This window comes from Camelina sativa, chromosome 5, assembly GCF_000633955.1.
Source record: "Camelina sativa cultivar DH55 chromosome 5, Cs, whole genome shotgun sequence".
Classification (NCBI taxonomy): domain Eukaryota; kingdom Viridiplantae; phylum Streptophyta; class Magnoliopsida; order Brassicales; family Brassicaceae; genus Camelina; species Camelina sativa.
The window spans coordinates 32,597,951-32,618,290 of record NC_025689.1 but is presented as its reverse complement, the minus strand read 5'-3'; the positions used below and the strand labels follow the sequence as shown (position 1 = coordinate 32,618,290).

The following is a 20,340-nucleotide window of genomic DNA, read 5'->3' as shown; positions in this document are numbered from 1 at the left end:
AAAATTAGCGATGTAACGTTCTTGGATATACACGGGACATCGGCGACGGAAGTAGGAGTGAAATTTGACTGTAGCTCTAAGAAGCCGTGTACCGGAATCCGAATTCAAGATGTGAAGTTGACGTACCGGAATAAACCGGCTATAGCTGACTGTAGTCATGCCGGAGGGAGTGAGGCTGGGTTTCAACGCCCCAACAGTTGTCTATGACCAAAACATATATTTTTTCCTTCTTATTTTAATTTGTTAGTTGTGAAAATGTAAGGGCATATGAAATTTGGGATAACTGATTTGGGTGTTTTTAGAGTAAAAATATTATGAAAATAATGTGAGAGAAATACCCTAGAATAGCACACATTTAAGTTTTTATTCCAAAGTTAGCACACATGCTCAAAAGTTCCAAAAGTAGCATTAGTAAATATTAATATTTTTATCTTAGATAATAAAATTAATTGAAGGAAACGGAGGCCAAATCTCAAACGATAAACCTTAGACTTAAATTAGGTATTTTCACCACTCTCTTCTCCGGCAATGTGGCTAAAGGTGAAAGCTCCAGATTTCGAGTCTCTTCTCCAACAATAACCCTTTCTGGTGAAAAAAATCTCAATAAATCAAAAGTGAGAAGAAACAAAATGAGGAGAACGATGAAGAAGAAACAATTTTCTCTGTGAAGACGAAAAAATTCTAAAAAGGAGAAGAAATTAAATTTTCAGATTCTGGGAAAAAGACAAATTCAGAGGTTGTTGTAGAAACTGGATTAGATTCAAAAAGGTAGAGAGATGAGATTGGGAATGAATATGAGGGAATCATTGAGATGAATGAGGAGAAGAAGGTTGGTGAGCAGAGGAAGAAAGCTCATGAAGTAGCTGTTCCGATGGTTTTAAAAGAAGGATTTGGTGATGAGAGTAAGCTTGTTAGAACTGTTTTGGTTGGGAATTTGCCATTTAAGGTTAAGAAAAAGTTATCTTGAGGAGATTTAGTAATTTGGGTGTAATTGAATCTGTGAGGATACGTTATGTGCCTATTATCAATGTGAGTTTCTTATAGCTTAAAGATGAGTTATTTAGATTGAGTTTTGTGTTTAATTGTTGATTTGTTTTTTTTTTCAATTGATTAGTTGAAGAGGACAAGGAAAGGAACTATAATGCTGAAACAAAATCGATGAGAAAGCTTTAAGGTTTGTGCTTGAACCCATGTATTGTAATTCTGATTTTGAAGTTTAATGAAGAAAAGTCTAATGTCAATCTGTTTGAAACAGAGAAGTATGTTAATGCTTCTTTGGCACATAATGTGTCTCTGGTAATATAACCTTAGCCGTTTTGTTTATGTGGTTGAGTTTAAGGAGTTATGTGTAGATTGATTGATGATTTTATGTTATATTCAGATTGATGGCAATAATATCTAGGAATCTAACTTGGGTTCAGCTAATGAATTCTGGGAATCTTATGCTACAAGATGATAGAAATAATGGTGAGATTATGTGAGAGAGTTTAAGTATTCTTATGAATTATGGTTCTTTTGAGAAGAAGTGTAAGCTGTTTAGGAGTGGCTGAATTTGGTAAAGTATCTAGCTTGCTATGAGTTTTTGAATTGTTTTGGTAATGGCACAGATCAACTTGGTAGTGTTTCTTGGGGTTTTAAGGTTAATCAATCTGGTAGTGTTGCAAAATTAGTTTAAATGTGATATATAAGATATCTCTTGAAGTAATGTTAAAACAAAAATTGAATTCATGGATTGATCATGTTGTTGAATAAGGTTTTCAGCTCTAACTCAAGTGATTGATGATATACATGATAGCAGATATTTCAAGAACAAAGCAGAGAGTTGATGATGAAGATGAGAAAATGGGCATTTGAGTGGAAGCTTGTGTTCGTCATTATGGAAGGCCTTCCTAAATTTCAAGAATGTCTTCCTAAAATTCAAGACTGTCTTCCTAAAAGCTATTGAATCCTTCCTAATTTTTTAAAAAATGTGTTTTTAAATTTCTTTATATGTGTTTTGTGCCTTATTGTATCACATTCACATATTATTCCATTAATGATTTATAATAATTTGATTTGGTGCACATATTGGTGTTTTACAACAAAGGTAGAAAATAGGAATATCTAGCATGATGTTTTATTTTATTTTTATGAAGATCTTACTAAAATGCGAGATATCCTTCCTAAATATTTTATTGTGCATAAAAATAGGTTCCGTAGTGTAATATAACTGGGTTATCAACAAAAGTTTAAACGTATGTAGTAATGATAGATGTTGTTGGTTTGGTTTTCCAAGTTACAAGAACAGGAGAAGGTAATCTACAAGCTATCAAGGAACCATCTATAAATAATGATTTTATGAAAATAAATTTGAATTCATGAAACAAAGAAAACTTCAACATAAAAACTCATCATTACTAAAAAAAATGTAAAACATAGAAAGAAAACTCCATTAGTAAAGGGTAATGGTATCATTTTTGTGTTACCCTAGTGTTTACCAATATCCAGAATTTTTATGAAAGTCATCCTGAAATCTAAATTTGTTATGAAGGTCATCATGAAGTTCTAAGAATCCTTCCTGAATTTCGTGTAATCCTTCCTGAATTTCACCAGTATCACGACCAAGTGACATCGTACATTTTCTTGCTGCAACAGTTGTTGATCCTCCTAATGAACCTTTCTGTAAGAGTTAAATCCCACAGATTCGCAGTTACCTTTGAACATAATCTAAGCACTCCCTTGACTGAACACAATCTCAACCACAATAGTCTATGAGTTTGTAAGTGTTAAATAAGCTGCAACCAAGAAAATGTTTGTGAGAAATCAGAAGTCAAACCTTCTCTTCCTTCTTCTTTTTCTCCTGCTCAAGTTCCTCAACTATAAAGATCTTCTTCTCTGCTTTGGACTGCGAACTAAGAAAACAAAAAAAAATCATTCTTAGAAGAATTTCACAATTCAATGATAATCAATGATAGTGTAACCATAGAGAACAATCGCAGTAGTTGATTCATAAAAGCCAGGACTAAGATGCTGCACAGGATACAAGACGATAAGCAAGTCTAACCAGTTCAAATAAGTGAATTCAACAATTTGAGAGAGAGAGACAGAGAGACAGAGAGAGAGAGAGAGAGAGAGAGAGAGAGAGCTAACGCCCAGCTGCTCAAATGCGGAGACGTCTCGATTCAAACGCGGAGCCGTCTCGATTCGATTGTACCTAAGAAGAACACATATATTTTTGCTCTTCGTGTCCAGTTATGGATTCGTAGGTGATGTTCAGATTGAAATTTGGATTACGGATGAATCGTATCGGTGGATACAGAGAAGAAACGATAGAAACTTTAATTTTATTGATAATTTAATTTTTTCCAAAATTAATGATATATAAATGTGTGTTAGTTTTGGAATACATGAAATTATGGTCTATTTAGCACTTAGGCCTAAATCCCTAAACGACCACAAATATACGAAACTTTCCCTTTAAATTGACATTTCCTTTTTTTTTTTCTCAAATAAAATTTCACTGTATTATACGGAGGGAGAGACCCTAAGCCCTCTTAACCCATGGGAGAAAGGGGAAAAGGTTGAAACTTTAATTTTTTTTCTTTTTTGTTTAGTTTAGTTTTGGGATGTGGATTTTCTCTGTTCTCTGTTCTTCTAACAAGGGAAGGGCTCAAAGTGTTGTTGTTTTTTTTTGGAGCTTACACTTGTTTATAGATAGATTTGAGTTTGATGAAATGGGTGTACTTTGCCAACAAATCGGCTTTCTAGTGTTGTTTACTCGAGTTCGGACCTTCCCTTAATTCAATTTTTTTTTTAAAAAAAAAAAAAAAAGCTTGAACCTTTAGCTTCTCTAACCTTGTTAAACTTGAGCTTCATCGCGTAGTTGTTGTGTGTGCTCAAATCTTAATGAATATACTGGATCTTATGGTTTGTGGAACTTCTCTCTTCTTTGTTATCTCTCTGGTTTATTTATACATTCAGACAATTTTTGAGCTTTCTGGTGCTTTTCGATCTCAAAAAATCTTCCATTATTTCAATTCAAAACGGGGAAAAGTGTGAACCTTTTTTAGATTCTGTTACCTTTTAGTTTTTTTTGTTTCTCTTTCTTTGTGGAACATAATTGTTGATTGCAACTTTTTTGGATGTGGATCTTCTCCATGATTTCCTCTTACAAGCGCTCAAAGTGTTGTTCTTTTGAGCTTCATTGTGTTATTCAAACTCGAATCTTCCATTAATTCAATTCAAAACGGGAAAAGCGTGTAGCTTCTGTAACCTTGTTGTTTTCCTGAAAGTATCTTCGTTAAGCTTCGGCTTTTCATCGCCTAAATTGCGAGCTTTAAATCTTTGCATAATTGTGAGAACTGGATTCTCTGGTCTTTGTTCCCCTCTCTAGTTCTTATTATAACATTCATTCATACAATCTTGAGCTTTTTCTAGGCCTCTAGGTTATGTAAATATCCTCTCTTTTTATTATTTGTTGGGTGCATTTTGGCTTTTATGCAGCAGTTGAATCACTCTGAGCTCACTACATGTTTCAGGCACTTCTAAGGAAGAGATTACTTCTGTCACTATGGATACCAAAATGCTGGATACTGGCTCCAAAGATGCAATCAGCTGGCTCCCTCGTGAGGTTCTGGGCGACATCTTGTCCAGAGTTCCGACCAAACTGGCTGCTTCAACATCTCTTCTCTCAAAAAAGTGGAGGAATGTGTTTGCATTGGTGCATAATCTCGATTTTGATGATTCTGATTTGCTGCAACCGGAGGAGGATGAAGAAGAGAGGGGGGTGATGCGGGAGAGCTTCAAGGATTTCGTTGATCGAACACTCGCTTTGCAATGCGGTTCGTATATCAAGAAATTCTCTCTAAAATGCCACATTCACGACGATAAGAGCAAGTTGGCTCATGTGGTCCGCTGGGTATGTAATGCCGTAGAACGTGGTGTTTTTCAGATGGATCTAAGTATAAAGACTTGCTTTCATGCCTTGCTACCTTCTGAGCTCTTCACGAGCAAGACGCTGGTTAAACTGAGACTGGGAACACAAATTAGTTTTGAAGGACTTCCTCCAAATGTGTCTCTCCCAGCGCTTAAGATTCTCATCCTCGAATCAGTCTTGATTCCACCTGACGATTTGTGTTATGTACTTCTTCCTGGTTGTCCAGTGCTCGAGGAGTTATATGTATATCACGACGGGTTTGAAGGATGGCCGTACCGCATATCGAGTCAGACCATCAAGAGACTACTACTTCACTACGATGAGTTTGAAATTGACTTCATGAGTTTTATGTCAATTGACGCCCCAAATGTACTCTTCATGGACTACTCCCATTATGCCTTGCCTGATTATCCACAAGTTAACTTGGAGTCTCTAGTCGAAGCTAGGTTGGATATTCAATATACTAAAATAATCGAGAGGCCGGATCTAACGGGTCTCATTATGGGGATAAGCAACGTCCAGACCCTGCATCTTTCTCCCAATACTGTTGATGTAAGTTTTCCCAATTTCCCTTCTTTACAATATTTAGTGAGCTTGGATTTTCTTTTAAGTGTTTGTGTGTCTGTGTGTTTCAGGTGATTTCTGGATGTGTTAGACATGGACTACTTCTACCGGTGTTTAACAATCTGGTAAGCTTGTCTTTTGGGAGTAAGAATAAAGAAGGTTGGGAACTGCTGCCATATCTGCTTGAGCAGTCTCCAAAGCTTGAAACTCTGATCATCCAGGTATATTATATATCATTAATTAGCAAAACCCATAAACTAACTGACAGAGATAGGAACTTAAGTGGTTGATCCCTTACACATGCATCTTCTTGATGCTTCTGCAGGGGATTGATAGTTACACAGGCGATGTGACCATGATTCCGTCACAAGTGAAGGTGTTGCGTGTTGTTGGTTATGGAGGAACCGCTAAAGAGTTGGAAAACGTGAAGAAATTTATTGGGGAGTCGGAATGCCTTGAAGTGGTGCTAGCGTAGTAGGCTGCGGAAGCTGTGGTGGATGATGTCATATAAGCTGCGTTTCATTCTAGTTCTACGATTAAAAAAATGGAAACAAAACTTTTTTTTAATCTAAAAGTCGAAACTATAAATATTTACAGTATGTAGAAATTTATTTCTATAAATGTTACTTTGTTTAGAACGATTTTTAAAGTATTAAAAATAATTTAAATAATCAAATTATGAACAGAAATCAAGTGGAATCATTCCACAATTATCTTTAACAAAAACAAAATATATAAAAAAGATTTATTTTCTAAATATATCTTCTTTCACCATCTTTCATTGAAGGGAGAGAGATCTGCAATTCCATCGATAAGGAAAAGGTTGAAGCTTTTACATTCTATGCCCTTTTTTTTTTTTGTTTAGATTTGTGGAACGTCATTGTTATGTGCAATTTGTAGTATCCTCATAGTTTTGTAGAAGCTTTACATTGTTATAATTTGTTATATGCAATTGCAATTCTCTGATCTCTGTTCAGTTTTCCTACAAGGGCTTAAAAGTGTTCTTCTTTTGAGCTTCCACTTGGTTATATAGATAGATTGAGTAATTTGATGAACTCAATTGTACTTTACTCGTCTTTCTGGTGTGACTATGGAGCTCGGACCTTTTTAATTTAAGGGTTTGATTCAAGCATGAACCTTTAAGCTCCTGTGTAACCCTGTTATTTTTTTCTGAAAGTAACTTCGTTGATTTAGCTTTCATTGCGTGCTCAAGTGTTGAACTTCTCTTGACCCTTTGTTCTCTCCCTCTCCTTCTTTTGTGACATTGATGCGATTTTGAGCTTTGTCTAGGTTATGTAAATATCCTCTCTTTTCTTTGTTTAATCCACCAGTCACTCACTCTGAGCTTACTTCATGTTTCAGCCACTTTTGAGGAAGATATTGGTTCTGTCTGTATGAATACCAAAATGTTGAACACTGTCTCCAAAGATGCAATCAGCTGGCTCCCTGACGAGGTTCTGGCCGACATCTTGTCCAGAGTTCCAACCAAACTGGCTGCTTCAACATCTGTTCTCTCAAAAAGGTGGAGGAATTTGTTTGCATTGGTGCATAATCTCGATTTTGATGCTTCTGATTTGCTGCAACCGGAAGAGGATGAAGAAGAGAGGGATGTGATGCGGGAGAGCTTCAGGGATTTTGTTGATAGAACACTCGCTTTGCAATGCGGTTCTCCTATCAAGAAATTCTCTCTAAAATGTGTCATTCACATGGCCAGCGAGTTAGATTGTGTGGACCGTTGGATATGTAATGCGCTAGCATACAGACCTTCAATAATATCGTTCTGAATTCTGAAACTGGTGTTTACGAACAGCCCGCAGATAAGGAATACGGTGAAGTCTTTCTGCCCTCTGAGCTCTTTAAGAGCAAGACGCTGGTTAAGCTGACACTGGGAACAAAAATCGATCTTTGGAAACTTCCTTCAGATGTGTCTCTTCCAGCGCTTAAGAGTCTCTGCATTAATTCAATCTTTTTTGAATCTGAAGATCTGTGTGACGTGCTTCTTCCTGGTTGTCCGGGCTTGCTCGGAAGGATACCCATACTGCATATCGAGTCGGACCATCAAGAAACTGTCTGTTCACTACGATTGTAAGTTTGCAGTTGATACCATGCAGAGTATGTCATTTGACGCCCCAAGTCTTGTGTCCCTCGACTACTCTGATTATGCCTTGGCTGTGTACGAACAAGTTAACTTGGAGTCCCTAGTTGAAGCTAGGCTGGATCTGCGTTATACTGACAGGGTCACATAGCCGGATATAACTGGTCTGTTTAAAGGGATAAGCAACATCGAGACCCTGCATCTATCTCCCGGTTCTACTGATGTAAGTTTGCCCCAAACTTTGTTTTTCCTTAAAAACGTTAAAGAGCGTGGACATTCTCTAAGTGTGTGTGTGTGTTTGCAGGTGATTTCCCGATGTGTCAAACGTGGACTATTTCTACCGGTGTTCAACAAACTGGTGAGCTTGTCTTTTGGGAGTAAGAACAAACGAGGTTGGAAACTGCTGCCATATCTGCTTAAGCAGTGTCCAAAGCTTGAAACTCTAATCATCCAGGTATGTATATCATTTGCAGAACTCCATGAAAGAATATATCTAGAGAGAGACATACTTAGTCGTTGATCCTTTACATGCATCTTCTTGATTCTTCTCCAGGGTTTGGATGGTTACACAGGCGATGTTACCATGCGTCCATTCCAAGTAAAGGTGTTTCATATTCTTGGTTATGGAGGAACTGCTAAAGAGTTGGAACACTTGAAAAGTATAATTGGGGAATCGAAATGCCTTGAACTGGTGCAAGTGGAGGTTGCACAAGGTATTGCGGTGGATGATGCCATTCTGTCGCAAATCTATAGGGATCTAAAGACGCATCTTGGAGTTTCATCAAAGTGCAAGATCATAGTTGCTTAATTTCATGTGCAATTATTCTGTGTAACATTAAACTCATAAATTGCTTCTTGCAGGTATACATCATTAGCAAAACCCTCTGAATATATAAATTGCTCCTCCTTCCCCATGTCTTCTTTGGACGAATATTGCTAATAAGGGGAGATTACCAAATGCCTGCAATTTTAGTAACTTCAGGCGGGGGGAATTGTTGCAAGACTATTATATATATATGCACTGGACTTTGCCGTGAATTGGGGTTTGAACTGTAAATATTTTTAAATCGCGGACTTACTTAACCATTAGGCCACCATAAATACAGAAACTACATATAGTGATTAGTGACTAAAAGATATTTTAGTAATGAATGGTGTTGGCGTTTTGAGATTTAATTAGTTAGTAACTTGTCNTTTTAAAAAAAAAAAAAAAAAAAAAAAAAAAAAAAAAAAAAAAAAAATTAGTTAGTAACTTGTCATCGTCACAGTACAGTACTACTACTATCAATCTGGACCAGAAATGTTCCAACACCACAAATATTATATCGTACTTTTACCAAAAAAAAAAAAAAAAATTATATCGTACCAATTACCAAATATGCTTTTGGCATGCAGTTGAATTGTCAGCCAACTAAAATTTTGTTAAGTTTGGAAGACTGTATAGATATCTGACCAAAGCAAGAAGAGGTTTACTGAGGGTGTTAAGTGTGCAACCTGAGGAATATGGAGACCACCGTGAAAAACAAGCAAGTGATTCTGAGAAATTATGTGAAGGGTATCCCAAAAGAGTCTGATCTTATGATTGTCACAGCTTCAGACATTATGGAAATCAAGGTTAAGCCCGGATCAGGGGCAATTCTGGTGAAGAATCTTTACTTGTCTTGTGACCCTTACATTGGGATTTTCATGAGAGAACCAACTCCTTCGACTTCAGCACTTTGGGATGCTTTCGTCCCTGGCAAGGTAACAGCTCTACTCACACATTCATACATACACAAGCACCTGAGATGGTTTGAGAGGCTGAGATGGTTTAATTAACAATTGTTGATGATGCGAGGTTGCAGCCTATAGCTGGATTTGGAGTGTCTAAGGTGATTACTTCTGATAATCCAGGTTTTGCAAAAGGTGATTTTGTTTGGGGAATCGTCGACTGGGAGGAGTATAGTACTATTAACGCGACTGGTAGTTTTTTCAAAATCGACATCAACATCAATGTTCCTCTTACATATTATATCGGAATCCTCGGTTAGTATCAGATTTATTTTTGCAAAAATTGAAGAAAGAATTACTCAGATATACTCCAAAAGTTGGTTTATTTCTGATATGTATAAATTTTTTAAAAATTGCTCAGATATTTAGTGTTCTGGGTGTAATTACAATTTACCCTTTAGGTTAATTCTATATTTTTAATTCCGAAAATATTAAAAAAATATACATCAGCAAACAATTCTATGTCATTATTGACAATGAACGTCTGATTTATATTATTTCACGGCTGAGTTATAATACTTAAGAGAAAACGAAAGGTCTCATAGATTCATACGACGGCTGAGTTATAATGCTTGGTGGCTGACTTATAACAATATATAAGCTGAAAGTAAACGTCCGATTTATATTAGTTCACGGCTGAGTTATAATAATTAAGGGAAACAGAAAGGTTTCATAGATTCATATGACGGCTGAGTTAAAATGTTTTGTGGCTGACTTATAACAAGACATAAAAGTAAACAGCTGAATTTTATTACTTGACGGCTGAGTTATAATACTTAAGGGAAAACGAAAGGTCTCTTGGATTCATATGCCGGCTGAGTTATAATGCTTCGTGGCTGACTTATTAGCCATTTCATCATTCCTCGCGTTCAATCCGTAATCATCGAGAACAAGCTTCACAAGCTTGTCTTGTGTTGTTTCCGCATCTATCTGCACAACTCTACACCCTCTATCATCGGTGTTAAATACATATTTGTATTTCTTTACCCAGTTACCAGAAACAACAATTACCGGAACTGGTCCATGAAAGAAAATGAAGAAGAATGAAGGAAATTAATAAGAATGAGGGAAATTAAGAAGTGAAGAACAAGGTAAAGAACAAGGTGAAGATAAGGTAAAGAACTTCACTTTTGAACCAGGTGAAGAAGATGGAAGTCGAAAAAATGACGTTTCGTATTTTCAGAGAAGATGATGACATGGATGATGCGTCCGAAGTGGCAAGTCAGCCACCAAACAAACATGTAAATCAGCCTAATTAAATCAGCCATCAAACAAGATTATAACTTAGCCGCAACATGAATACTATTATAATAATTAAAAAGCAAAAAAATGACTGCCAAATTCAACCGCTTAATCAACTGAAAATTTGTAACTCAGCCGTATCATTTAATAAGTCAGCCGTAACTGAATGATATTCTAGTAATTAATCTTTTGCTACCAAGTCAGCCGTAAAATGGCCGAGTTATCCGATAAGTCAGCTTATGACGGCTGAGTTATAGTGTTTAACCATAACTCAGCCGTAACGACATTTCATAAGTCAGCCGCTGTTCATAACTCAGCCAGCCGGAAAATGTTAATTCAGCCGTGTCGTAGTGATAACTCACCCAAAATTTTGACAACTCAACCATCGGGTGAAAACTCAGCCGTAATGATAGCTGAGTTATGCCAGATTTCATTAAGTCAGCCGTAACGCTTGGCTGAGTTATGCTCTAAGTAAGCCGTCCGCTCTTACTCAAATATTTTTTCCATAAATCAGCCGCAACTGAACTGTAACTCAGCCGTGATTACCTCTGTAACGCCTTACAGCTAAGTTATTTAATACACGTCAGCGATTTCTTACGTTGCGTCTGATGTGGCAATGACATTTTTGTAATTACGTTTTTTCCTGTAACATAAAACAAGGGCACGCTGAGTATTTTGAAAATACCTGAAATATCCTAGTAATAAAAAAAAAGATTTGTTAGTTCTGGTAATATTACCTAATTTGGAGTACATCTAAGTAAATCTCCCAATTGAAAAATATATATTACAATGTTAATAGACCTATTTCTCCTAAAAGCTCTGTTTTCTTTCATAAACAGGTATGCCAGGTCTGACTGCTTATGCTGGATTTTTCGAGATATGTTCACCTAAGACAGGAGAAACAATGTTTGTGTCTGCGGCTTCTGGTGCGGTTGGTCAGCTCGTGGGTCAGTTTGCTAAGTTGATGGGCTGCTATGTTGTTGGAAGTGCTGGAAGTAAACAAAAGGTCCAGCCTTGGTTCTGAAACTTTCCGATCAAAAGAGTTTTAACTTTTTCTTTTTTTTAGGCGTTCGCTTACATTGTTTTAGTTCCTATAAAGGTTGATATCTTGCTGAACAAATTTGGTTTCAATGATGCATTCAATTACAAGGAAGAGCCTGATCTTGACACCGCCTTAAAGAGGTTCTTATTCTCCATCTTCTAATATTCAGTTTCTTGGAATCACAGATCTTAGCTCTCATCAGTTTCCTCTTAAATTGTAGGTGTTTCCCAAAAGGCATTGACATATACTTTGATAACGTGGGAGGCAAAATGCTTGACGCAGTGCTACTAAACATGAGAACTTCAGGAAGAATCTCTGTCTGTGGGATGATCTCTCAGTACCATCTTGAAACCAGAGACTTGGTACAAAATCTACCGGACATCATCTTCAAGAGGATAAGGATGCAAGGGTTTGCTACATATGACTTCATCGATCAATATCCCAAGTTTTTGGAGTTTGTGCTTCCCTACATAAAAGAAGACAAGTTAACTTACGTTGAAGATATCGTCGAAGGACTCGAGAACTGTCCTGGTGCTGTTGTTGGACTTTTACATGGAAAAAACGTTGGTAAGCAAGTTGTAAAAGTTGCTCAAGAGTGACCGAGTTGTATGTAAAACTATACCAATCTGTTATCTCTGATTACTTAGCATCAGCATTGTGGGCTGTATGCGGAACTTTTAAAAGTTTGAGCTCTAATTTGGAATTGGTATGATATATAAGGATATACTACCAAATTCACTGTTGCAACAGATTTATTTTTTGGTTAAAAATCTGTCCTAATTTTTAAACAGAACATAATTACTACTTTTTAATTTAACAAAAAATTTGTTGTTGTTGTCAAAAAAAAAAAAAAAAATTTGTTGTTTGATAACAGATTTATTAAAGTTTTTTTAAAATTGCTAAAATGACCTACGTTGAAACAATATGTTAATACCGATTTATTTAAGCTATGACAATTCTGTTTTTGGGTATCAAAAATTTATTGTTTGATAACAGATTTATTAGATATAACTACAGTGACAACAAATTTGTTTAATGTTACGACAGATTTGTATATTTAATATAATGGTGACAGACTTGTATATTAGATATAAACAGTTTCTAGGATTCATACTTAGCCCAGATTTCACAGCTTTCCAGCAATTACTTGGCTAGGACGTAACGTGCATAATTCTTCAAGTTTAACTCATATTGAAGCTGTGTCAGTTGCTATGGATTCTTGGCTTGTTGGAGATCACGACAGTCTCTTCGGCTTGCTGGAATGGTTTTAGCTCCGGCCTTGAAGAACCCTAAAAGTTGGTTCTTACGCACTGCCTTTATCTTCAATTTATTTTCACTTTCTTGCTCTTCTTTACCTCTATTCACTCTGACTTTGTTCTTCCACGCTCCCATTGAGGCTTGCCACAGCCATGGAGTGACAACAAGGAGCCATTGGTGGTCCACCATCTCCGCAACAACTCGTTCTCTATCTCCTCCGCAACAACTAAACCGAGGAACCCCTCTTTTGGGACAGCTAAACGGGCCTATAAGTAGAAGTCCGACGAAGTCACTCAACCGCCTTTCTGAGCCCGACCTGGTCATCAAAAGAGGAAGTTTACCATATCTTCAATCCCTGATTTAAGGAAAATAGACTTATCTTGTAATCAATGTATTCATATAAATAGAGGATACCTCCTCCTTGTAGATTATCCAACAATTAATACAAAAACCCTAAATTATTCATTATTCTTGAGAGAAAATCCTAACTTCTTTCTCAAGAAATTTCAATTCCTTTTGCTCATTAATTTTGATCCGATTTCTTAGAGAGTAAGCTTTATTGAATTTGTTTCCCCCCTTCAAACAAATTCATTGTGTGAAACTCAGTTTCTACATTCTTGCAGGTATATATCATTAGCAAAACCCTCTGAATATATATATAGAAAGAGACGAACTTGGTCATTGATCTTTTTACATGCATCGTCTTTATTGATGCTTCTCCAGGGTTTGGATGGTTTCAGGGACGATGTGACCATGAGTCTATATTAATTGAAGGTGTTGCGGGTTAATATGGTTACGGAGGAACTGCTTATAGGGTTAAAAATATCTTCAGGTGGGGGGAATTGTTGCAAGACTATATATATATGCACTGGACTTTGCCATGAATTGGGGTTTGAACTGTAAATATTTTTAAATCGCGGACTTAACATTGTTACCATAAATACAAAAAACTACATGGTGCTATATTTTTAGAAGATATTTTAGTAACTAATATCTCCTATATATTAATAGAGAAGCACATTTGAGAAAAATAGCTGATGTGTCAATATTACAGAGCTCATGACACTTTTATCAAGTAATCCTCAAAATATCTACTTACTTACAATTCTCTGCCAATGTATTTATTAAAAAAAAAAACAAATCTATAATCCTTTGCTCTCACCTCATTATTATTTACATATATATCATTGACATATATAAGACAATGTTCTTTTCTATAAATTTTTAAAAATGAAAAATTTAATCAACAATTAAAATCCAGAAATATATTTACTTATCAATTTTATAACATATTTAATTATTAGAAATAAATTACATTTCACAAACAATAAAAAATTATTCATTTATTTACCACTTTTATACATTTTTCTCATTGCAATTTTTAAACTTGTGATTAGTTTAAATTAAATCNTTTTTTTTTTTATCTATTTAATGGTATAGTGATGTAGATGATAATGTGAAACATAAAATATGTGAATTTGATTTTTATAAATACAAAAACAAATCAAAAATTTCTACACCACCTTAAAATTCTTTTCCAAGTTCAAATATTTCACGGGTAAATTTTACCGAAAGTAAACACAAATTTGAATAAACAAAAAAAAAATTTACTTACATATTTTATTTTACACAAAATAAATCTTAAATCTCAAATAATAATGTTGCTCATAATATTTTATTTAAATTGATTTATCCCGCACATAGTGCGAGTTGCTATCTAGTAATAGTATATTTTAATTATTGATACATATATAATTATAATAATGAATGGTGTTGGCGACTGTTCTTGTCAGCGTCACAGCTAGCTATCCATCTGGACCAGAAATGTTCCAACCCCACATATATTATATCGTAATAATTACCAAATATGCATGCTTTTGGCATGCAATTGAGTATTTCCTATGACGTGTGACATGAGGAAGACTGTATATAGATCTGACCAAAGCAAGAAGGGCTTTACTAAGGGCGTAAGTGTGCAGCCGAGGAATATGGAGACCACCGTGAAAAACAAGCAAGTGATACTGAGAAACCATGTGGAGGGTATCCCAAAAGAGTCTGATCTTATGATTGTCACCGCTTCAGACATCATGGAACTCAAGGTTAAGCCCGGATCAGGGGCAATGCTGGTGAAGAATCTTTACTTGTCTTGTGACCCTTACATTGGATTTTTGATGAGAGAACCAACTCCTTCGATTTCAGCACTTTTGGATGCTTTCGTCCCTGGCAAGGTAACACTCGATCACACATTCATACATGCATTTGCATACACAAGCACCTACCTCATGAGATGGTTTAATTAACAATTTGTTGCTGATTCGTTGTTGCAGCCTATATATGGATTTGGAGTGTCTAAGGTGATAGCTTCTGATAATCCAGGTTTTGCAGAAGGTGATTTTGTTCACGGAATCGTCAACTGGGAGGAGTATAGTATTATTAACGCGACTGGTAGTGGTAGATTCACCAAAATCGACATCAATATCAATGTGCCTCTCACCTATTATACCGGAATCCTTGGTTGGTATCAGATTTGGTATACATTACAATGTTAATTAAAGACATATATATATATCTCCTAAAAGCTCTGTTTCTTTCTTTTCATAAACAGGTATGCCAGGTCTGACTGCTTATGGTGGATTTTTCGAGATATGTTCACCTAAGAAAGGAGAAACAGTGTTTGTGTCCGCGGCTTCTGGTGCGGTTGGTCAGTTAGTGGGTCAATTTGCTAAGTTGATGGGCTGCTATGTTGTTGGAAGTGCTGGAAGTAAACAAAAGGTCAGGAAACTTTTCGATCAAAAGAGTTAAATCTTTTTTTGGCGGTCTCTAGCTTACATTGTTTAAGTTCCCATAAAGGTCGATCTCTTGCTGAACAAATTTGGTTTCGATGATGCATTCAATTACAAGGAAGAGCCTGATTTTGACTCCGCCTTAAAAAGGTTAATTATTATTCTCCTTCTTCTTCTTCTTAATATTCAGTTTCTCTTAAATCACATAATCAGAAAGTCTCCTAGCTCTTAATTAATTATTTTTCTTGATTGTAGGTGTTTCCCAAAAGGCATTGACATATACTTTGAGAACGTGGGAGGCAAAATGCTTGACGCTGTGCTACTTAACATGAGAACTTCAGGAAGAATCGCTGTCTGTGGGATGATCTCTCAGTACCATCTTGAAACCAGAGACTTGGTACAAAATCTACCAGACATCATGTTCAAGAGGATAAGGATGCAAGGGTTTGCTTGTTACGAGTTCAACGATCAAAAACCCAAGTTTTTGGAGTTTGTGCTTTCCAACATAAAAGAAGACAAGTTAACTTACGTTGAAGACATAGTGGAAGGACTCGAGAACGGTCCTGCTGCTCTTGTTGGACTTTTACATGGACAAAACGTTGGTAAGCAAGTTGTCCAAGTTGCTCAAGAGTGACCGAGTTGTATGTAAAACTATTTGGGCTGTATGTGAAACTTTTAAAGTTTGAGCTCTAATTTGGAATTGATATGGAAAATAAAGGATATATATTATCAAATTCCATATTTTTCCGTTTATTTATGGGCTCAAATTGAAGCCCATAGTAAATTTACAAAGCCCAATGTATGTAACAAAGGGGGGAAAAAGATAAACCCTAAATTCAATCTTTGAATCTACTACACAGAGAACCACCGATTCGAGAGTAGCCATGGGGATACTATCATGGTTCACTGGAAGTCCTAAGCCGTCAAAGTCCGAGACGTCGAAGCCGGAGATGATACAGATGCCTAAATCAGAAACTCCAGCTCCAGGGATGAACGGAGCCATAGAAGTTCCTCGACCCGATCGCGCGACTGTTTTCGAGTTCGGCTCCGTTGCTGCCACCGGAGACAGAGTCACTCTCGCTGGATACTGTCCCGTTTCCGACGATCTCGAACCTTGCCGTTGGGAGATTCTTCCCGCCGACGGTAAAGACGCCCCGCAGTTTCGCGTCGTCTTCTGAAGTATCAGTCACTAGTTAATTCCCAGATCCGAGTTTCTAAAAAGATGTAATCTCGTCTTCGAGAATTGTATTTTGTTCTGGTAATCTCATCGCTCTTCTTCTTCTATAAAAAAAATCGAACAAGTTCTCATCTTTGCTAATTGGACTGTTAATAACAAATAAATGTCAACGTTTGAATTAATATAACAATAAGCTTCGTTTTGTTTTTGGTTAATTGTTTTTTTTTGTCAGTCATATAAATTTGTAATTAGTTATCTAATTATGTATGAGATGAGAGATTAAAAAAGAAAATAGTGATTACCCGCGTTTTACTGCTCAATAACGACATTGTTAGCCAATGAAACCATTGTTTTGTCTAATCTGTTTTATGGATAACACCAAAACGAAGAACAATCAAAAAAAGGAAAAAAAAAAAACATAGCACGATCGTCTCTGTTCCTTGCAATGTCATCGTCTTATCTCCAAAAAGATGCAATGTGGTTTTGATCCTTAACTGATCGTTGGTTCTGTTTTGGCAATTTCAATCAACATCATGGAGAACGTAGCGGCGCAATTGAAGCGAGGGATATCGAGACAATTCTCGACAGGATCAATGCGGAGAACACTAAGCCGACAATTCACGCGCCAAAACTCTTTGGATCCACGACGTAACAATATGAGGTTCAGCTTTGGTCGTCAATCTTCGCTTGATCCGATACGACGTAGCCCTGAGTCTCTTAGCTGCGGGCCGCATATGTCTGTTCCCGAGAATCTTGATTCGACGATGCAGCTTCTCTTTATGGCGAGTAAAGGTGATGTGAATGGTGTTGAGGAGCTGCTTAATGAAGGAATCGATGTGAATAGCATTGATCTTGATGGTCGTACGGCTCTTCATATTGCTTCTTGTGAAGGTCATTACGAAGTTGTTAAGGTTCTTCTTAGCCGGAGAGCTAACATTGATGCTCGTGATCGTTGGGGCAGCACGGTCTGTCTTCTTCTAATTCCCCTGTTTTTGGTTTGATTATTGGTTTGGTTTTGGTTAAACTTTATGCATAGGTGACAGTTTGTTAACATTGTTCAGGCGGCGGTTGATGCAAAGTATTATGGGAATGTTGAAGTGTATAATCTCTTGAAAGCACGAGGAGCTAAAGCTCCGGTATGGTTTTTTATTAACAAAAAGATTTATCCTTTATGTTCTTAAGATGATTGGTTTCTTTCTCTTCCTCTTGTGCTTTGTTTCATCTTCAAGATTTGTTTTGTGTGTTAATTTTTAGAAAACCAGAAAGACTCCAATGACGGTAGGGAATCCGAAAGAAGTTCCTGAGTATGAGCTTAATCCACTCGAGCTTCAAGTCCGAAAAGTTGATGGCATCTCCAAGGTTTGTTGATTCTCCTCAATTACAAGAGCTGAGAATCTTGTCTACTAAATCTCTCGTATCCTGCTGATGTGTTTGATTTGCAGGGAACTTATCAAGTTGCTAAATGGAATGGCACGCGAGTCTCGGTAAAAATATTCGACAAAGATAGTTATTCAGATCGGGAACGCGTGTATGCATTCTTCTTGTTCTTGAATTCTCTCTGTTTAATATGTTGTTGGTTACATGAAATAACTTAACACTTTGTTTTGCTCTTTCTGTTTCTTTGATATGACTAGAAATGCTTTCACAAACGAATTGACTTTGCTAGCAAAAGCTCGGCATCCAAATATTGTTCAATTTGTTGGAGCCGTTACTCAAAATCTACCAATGATGATTGTAGTTGAATATAATCCAAAAGTAAGTAAGCACTGTATTTGTCTTTTTTTTTTCCACTTTATTTCCGAATCCAAGTGTGGCAATCTTGTTTCATTAAACCAATTTCAGGGTGATCTAACTGGTTATCTTCAAAAGAAAGGTCGTCTGTCACCATCAAAAGCTCTGAGATTTGCTCTTGATATTGCCAGAGGCATGAACTATCTTCATGAATGTAAACCAGATCCTATCATCCACTGCGAGTTAAAGCCAAAGTAAGATAAAGCCGAGAGCATGTTAGTTAAGGGCGAAAAATAACAGTTTGGATAATATTTTGAAAGTTTTTTGTAAGGTGCCAGAAATATTTTGCTGGATAGAGGAGGGCAATTGAAGATCTCTGGATTTGGATTGATAAAGTTGTCAAAGATTGCAGAAGAAAATGCAAAAGTAGTGAACCACGAAGCTCAAATCGATAAGTCAAGTAAGAAAAAAGCTACATTTTGTACAAGAAGCTTTGTTCTTGAAAGATCCTATGCTTACATTTTGAACTGCAGATTACTACATAGCACCCGAAATATACAAAGACGAAGTCTTCGATAAAAGGGTTGATGTGCATTCGTTTGGTGTCATTTTGTATGAGGTAGTAGTAACACAAATCTTTAGCCTTTTTGTTTATAGTTAAATGTCTCAAGTCTCAGACTCTGCAATGTTTTTTGTTTGGTATCATATGTGAAGTTGACTGAGGGAGTATCTTTATTCCATCCTAAAACACCTGAGGAGGTTGCAGAATCGATGTGTATAGAAGGAAAAAGACAAACAATCAGAACAAAAACAAAGAGTTACCCTCCGGAATTGAAAGAGTAAGCATTTCAAGATCTCGTTCATGGAACAAAAACATTATCTGTGATTTGTTTCTTGAACATCATTAACAAGTCAAGAATCGTGATTATATAATGTAGGTTGATTGAGGAATGTTGGCATCCAGAAATCGGTATGAGGCCAACATTCTCTGAGATTATCATACGGCTCGACAAGATAGTCGCAAACTGTTCGAAGCAGGGTTGGTGGAAAGACACGTTTAAGTTCCCTTGGTAAAACAAAAACAGTTTCATCTTCTTTAATACAGTATGAATTCTAATCTTTAGTTAAACCAAATATTTAGATTAATCATGTTATGTTCTCTTTTTTTGCAGGAAATGAAATGGAAATATTGAATCAATCAAAACGTTAAACTTTAACCCATGAGATGGAGAAAAAAACAAGATGAGAGTGAGATGTATTGCATACTAAAGAAGCAGATTCACAAACTCACTAGCCTTGTTAGAAACAGAAGATCACTTTTTTGTTGTTGTTATAATGTTTGTTTGTATTTCATAAGTTTTTTTGGGTTATTTTGTAAAGAATATATTTTATGATAAACATACACATCACTTGTTCATATTGAAAAAATATAGCATCAAATCCAACATGATTAATGCTAAAATTACAGATATGTGAATTTTGTCTAAGAAGTGAACAAATATTAGTTTTGATAAATTTATAATGATAATGGATATAATTCTATTTTTGTTTGTTTGATTGAAAAGTAAAAGCTTATAAATTATTTTAGTAATTTAATTATGAATACAAAACAAAAGCAAAATAATTGATGAGAAAAAAATAAATAAATCTATATATCCATCCCTTCGTCGTGGGCATCAAGTATAATTACATCTGATCGAGGATTCGCACACGTGGTGACAATGGAGAAGGTACGGACCCTCTAGATATGATCCAACGGTGGAG

General features: G+C 36.2%; 6 protein-coding genes across 9 annotated transcripts; all 6 read left to right on the top strand.

Moving 5' to 3' along the window:
* LOC104788241 (F-box/LRR-repeat protein At3g60040-like) lies at nt 3,471-6,120 on the top strand. 3 transcript variants are annotated; one of them, XM_010513969.2, is made up of 4 exons: nt 3,471-3,559; nt 4,518-5,467; nt 5,551-5,700; nt 5,805-6,120. In XM_010513969.2, the coding sequence occupies exons 1-4, from the start codon at nt 3,541-3,543 to the stop codon at nt 5,952-5,954; spliced, it is 1,269 nt and encodes a 422-aa protein (XP_010512271.1). In that variant the 5' UTR covers nt 3,471-3,540; the 3' UTR covers nt 5,955-6,120. The 3 variants fall into 3 exon arrangements, with proteins under 3 accessions (XP_010512271.1, XP_010512273.1, XP_010512272.1); XM_010513971.1 differs by lacking the exon at nt 3,471-3,559 and adding an exon at nt 3,566-3,906; XM_010513970.1 differs by lacking the exon at nt 3,471-3,559 and adding an exon at nt 3,566-4,333.
* LOC104789792 (F-box/LRR-repeat protein At3g60040-like) lies at nt 6,886-8,641 on the top strand. Its single transcript, XM_010515438.1, has 5 exons — nt 6,886-7,206; nt 7,290-7,352; nt 7,462-7,716; nt 7,879-8,028; nt 8,128-8,641. The coding sequence occupies exons 1-5, from the start codon at nt 6,886-6,888 to the stop codon at nt 8,380-8,382; spliced, it is 1,044 nt and encodes a 347-aa protein (XP_010513740.1). The 3' UTR covers nt 8,383-8,641.
* Nucleotides 8,937-12,377, top strand: LOC104788236 (NADP-dependent alkenal double bond reductase P1-like). Its single transcript, XM_010513959.2, has 5 exons — nt 8,937-9,317; nt 9,419-9,599; nt 11,426-11,592; nt 11,686-11,768; nt 11,849-12,377. The coding sequence occupies exons 1-5, from the start codon at nt 9,078-9,080 to the stop codon at nt 12,225-12,227; spliced, it is 1,050 nt and encodes a 349-aa protein (XP_010512261.1). The 5' UTR covers nt 8,937-9,077; the 3' UTR covers nt 12,228-12,377.
* On the top strand, nt 14,749-16,406 carry LOC104788237 (NADP-dependent alkenal double bond reductase P2-like). Its single transcript, XM_019246168.1, has 5 exons — nt 14,749-15,113; nt 15,213-15,399; nt 15,491-15,657; nt 15,736-15,818; nt 15,924-16,406. The coding sequence occupies exons 1-5, from the start codon at nt 14,787-14,789 to the stop codon at nt 16,300-16,302; spliced, it is 1,143 nt and encodes a 380-aa protein (XP_019101713.1). The 5' UTR covers nt 14,749-14,786; the 3' UTR covers nt 16,303-16,406.
* LOC104788238 lies at nt 16,502-17,051 on the top strand. Its single transcript, XM_010513964.2, has one exon. The coding sequence runs from the start codon at nt 16,553-16,555 to the stop codon at nt 16,844-16,846; it is 294 nt and encodes a 97-aa protein (XP_010512266.1). The 5' UTR covers nt 16,502-16,552; the 3' UTR covers nt 16,847-17,051.
* On the top strand, nt 17,184-20,029 carry LOC104788239 (serine/threonine-protein kinase CTR1-like). Of its 2 annotated transcripts, XM_010513965.2 has the most exons (11): nt 17,184-17,810; nt 17,907-17,981; nt 18,100-18,204; nt 18,288-18,373; nt 18,480-18,600; nt 18,688-18,830; nt 18,915-19,036; nt 19,110-19,195; nt 19,291-19,415; nt 19,515-19,646; nt 19,749-20,029. In XM_010513965.2, the coding sequence occupies exons 1-11, from the start codon at nt 17,379-17,381 to the stop codon at nt 19,753-19,755; spliced, it is 1,434 nt and encodes a 477-aa protein (XP_010512267.1). In that variant the 5' UTR covers nt 17,184-17,378; the 3' UTR covers nt 19,756-20,029. The 2 variants fall into 2 exon arrangements, with proteins under 2 accessions (XP_010512267.1, XP_010512268.1); XM_010513966.2 differs by lacking the exon at nt 19,749-20,029 and having other exon boundaries at nt 19,515-19,651.

What these genes read in the sequence shown, in the direction of transcription:
- LOC104788236 (XM_010513959.2), top strand. Translation starts at nt 9,078, where the DNA reads ATGGAGACCACCGTGAAAAACAAGCAAGTGATTCTGAGAAATTATGTG. An exon ending in GTGCTGGAAGTAAACAAAAG is followed by an intron (nt 11,593 to 11,685) that starts GTCCAGCCTTGG and finishes GTTCCTATAAAG; the next exon opens with GTTGATATCTTGCTGAACAA. An exon ending in CTTGACACCGCCTTAAAGAG is followed by an intron (nt 11,769 to 11,848) that starts GTTCTTATTCTC and finishes CTTAAATTGTAG; the next exon opens with GTGTTTCCCAAAAGGCATTG.
- LOC104788237 (XM_019246168.1), top strand. Translation starts at nt 14,787, where the DNA reads ATGACGTGTGACATGAGGAAGACTGTATATAGATCTGACCAAAGCAAG. An exon ending in ATGCTTTCGTCCCTGGCAAG is followed by an intron (nt 15,114 to 15,212) that starts GTAACACTCGAT and finishes TCGTTGTTGCAG; the next exon opens with CCTATATATGGATTTGGAGT. An exon ending in TTTGACTCCGCCTTAAAAAG is followed by an intron (nt 15,819 to 15,923) that starts GTTAATTATTAT and finishes TCTTGATTGTAG; the next exon opens with GTGTTTCCCAAAAGGCATTG.
- LOC104788239 (XM_010513965.2), top strand. Translation starts at nt 17,379, where the DNA reads ATGGAGAACGTAGCGGCGCAATTGAAGCGAGGGATATCGAGACAATTC. An exon ending in TAGTTGAATATAATCCAAAA is followed by an intron (nt 18,601 to 18,687) that starts GTAAGTAAGCAC and finishes AACCAATTTCAG; the next exon opens with GGTGATCTAACTGGTTATCT. An exon ending in TTGGTGTCATTTTGTATGAG is followed by an intron (nt 19,196 to 19,290) that starts GTAGTAGTAACA and finishes TCATATGTGAAG; the next exon opens with TTGACTGAGGGAGTATCTTT.
- LOC104788238 (XM_010513964.2), top strand. Translation starts at nt 16,553, where the DNA reads ATGGGGATACTATCATGGTTCACTGGAAGTCCTAAGCCGTCAAAGTCC.
- LOC104789792 (XM_010515438.1), top strand. Translation starts at nt 6,886, where the DNA reads ATGTTGAACACTGTCTCCAAAGATGCAATCAGCTGGCTCCCTGACGAG. An exon ending in TGGCCAGCGAGTTAGATTGT is followed by an intron (nt 7,207 to 7,289) that starts GTGGACCGTTGG and finishes GTTTACGAACAG; the next exon opens with CCCGCAGATAAGGAATACGG. An exon ending in TTGAAACTCTAATCATCCAG is followed by an intron (nt 8,029 to 8,127) that starts GTATGTATATCA and finishes ATTCTTCTCCAG; the next exon opens with GGTTTGGATGGTTACACAGG.
- LOC104788241 (XM_010513969.2), top strand. An exon ending in TTTCTCCCAATACTGTTGAT is followed by an intron (nt 5,468 to 5,550) that starts GTAAGTTTTCCC and finishes TGTGTGTTTCAG; the next exon opens with GTGATTTCTGGATGTGTTAG. An exon ending in TTGAAACTCTGATCATCCAG is followed by an intron (nt 5,701 to 5,804) that starts GTATATTATATA and finishes ATGCTTCTGCAG; the next exon opens with GGGATTGATAGTTACACAGG.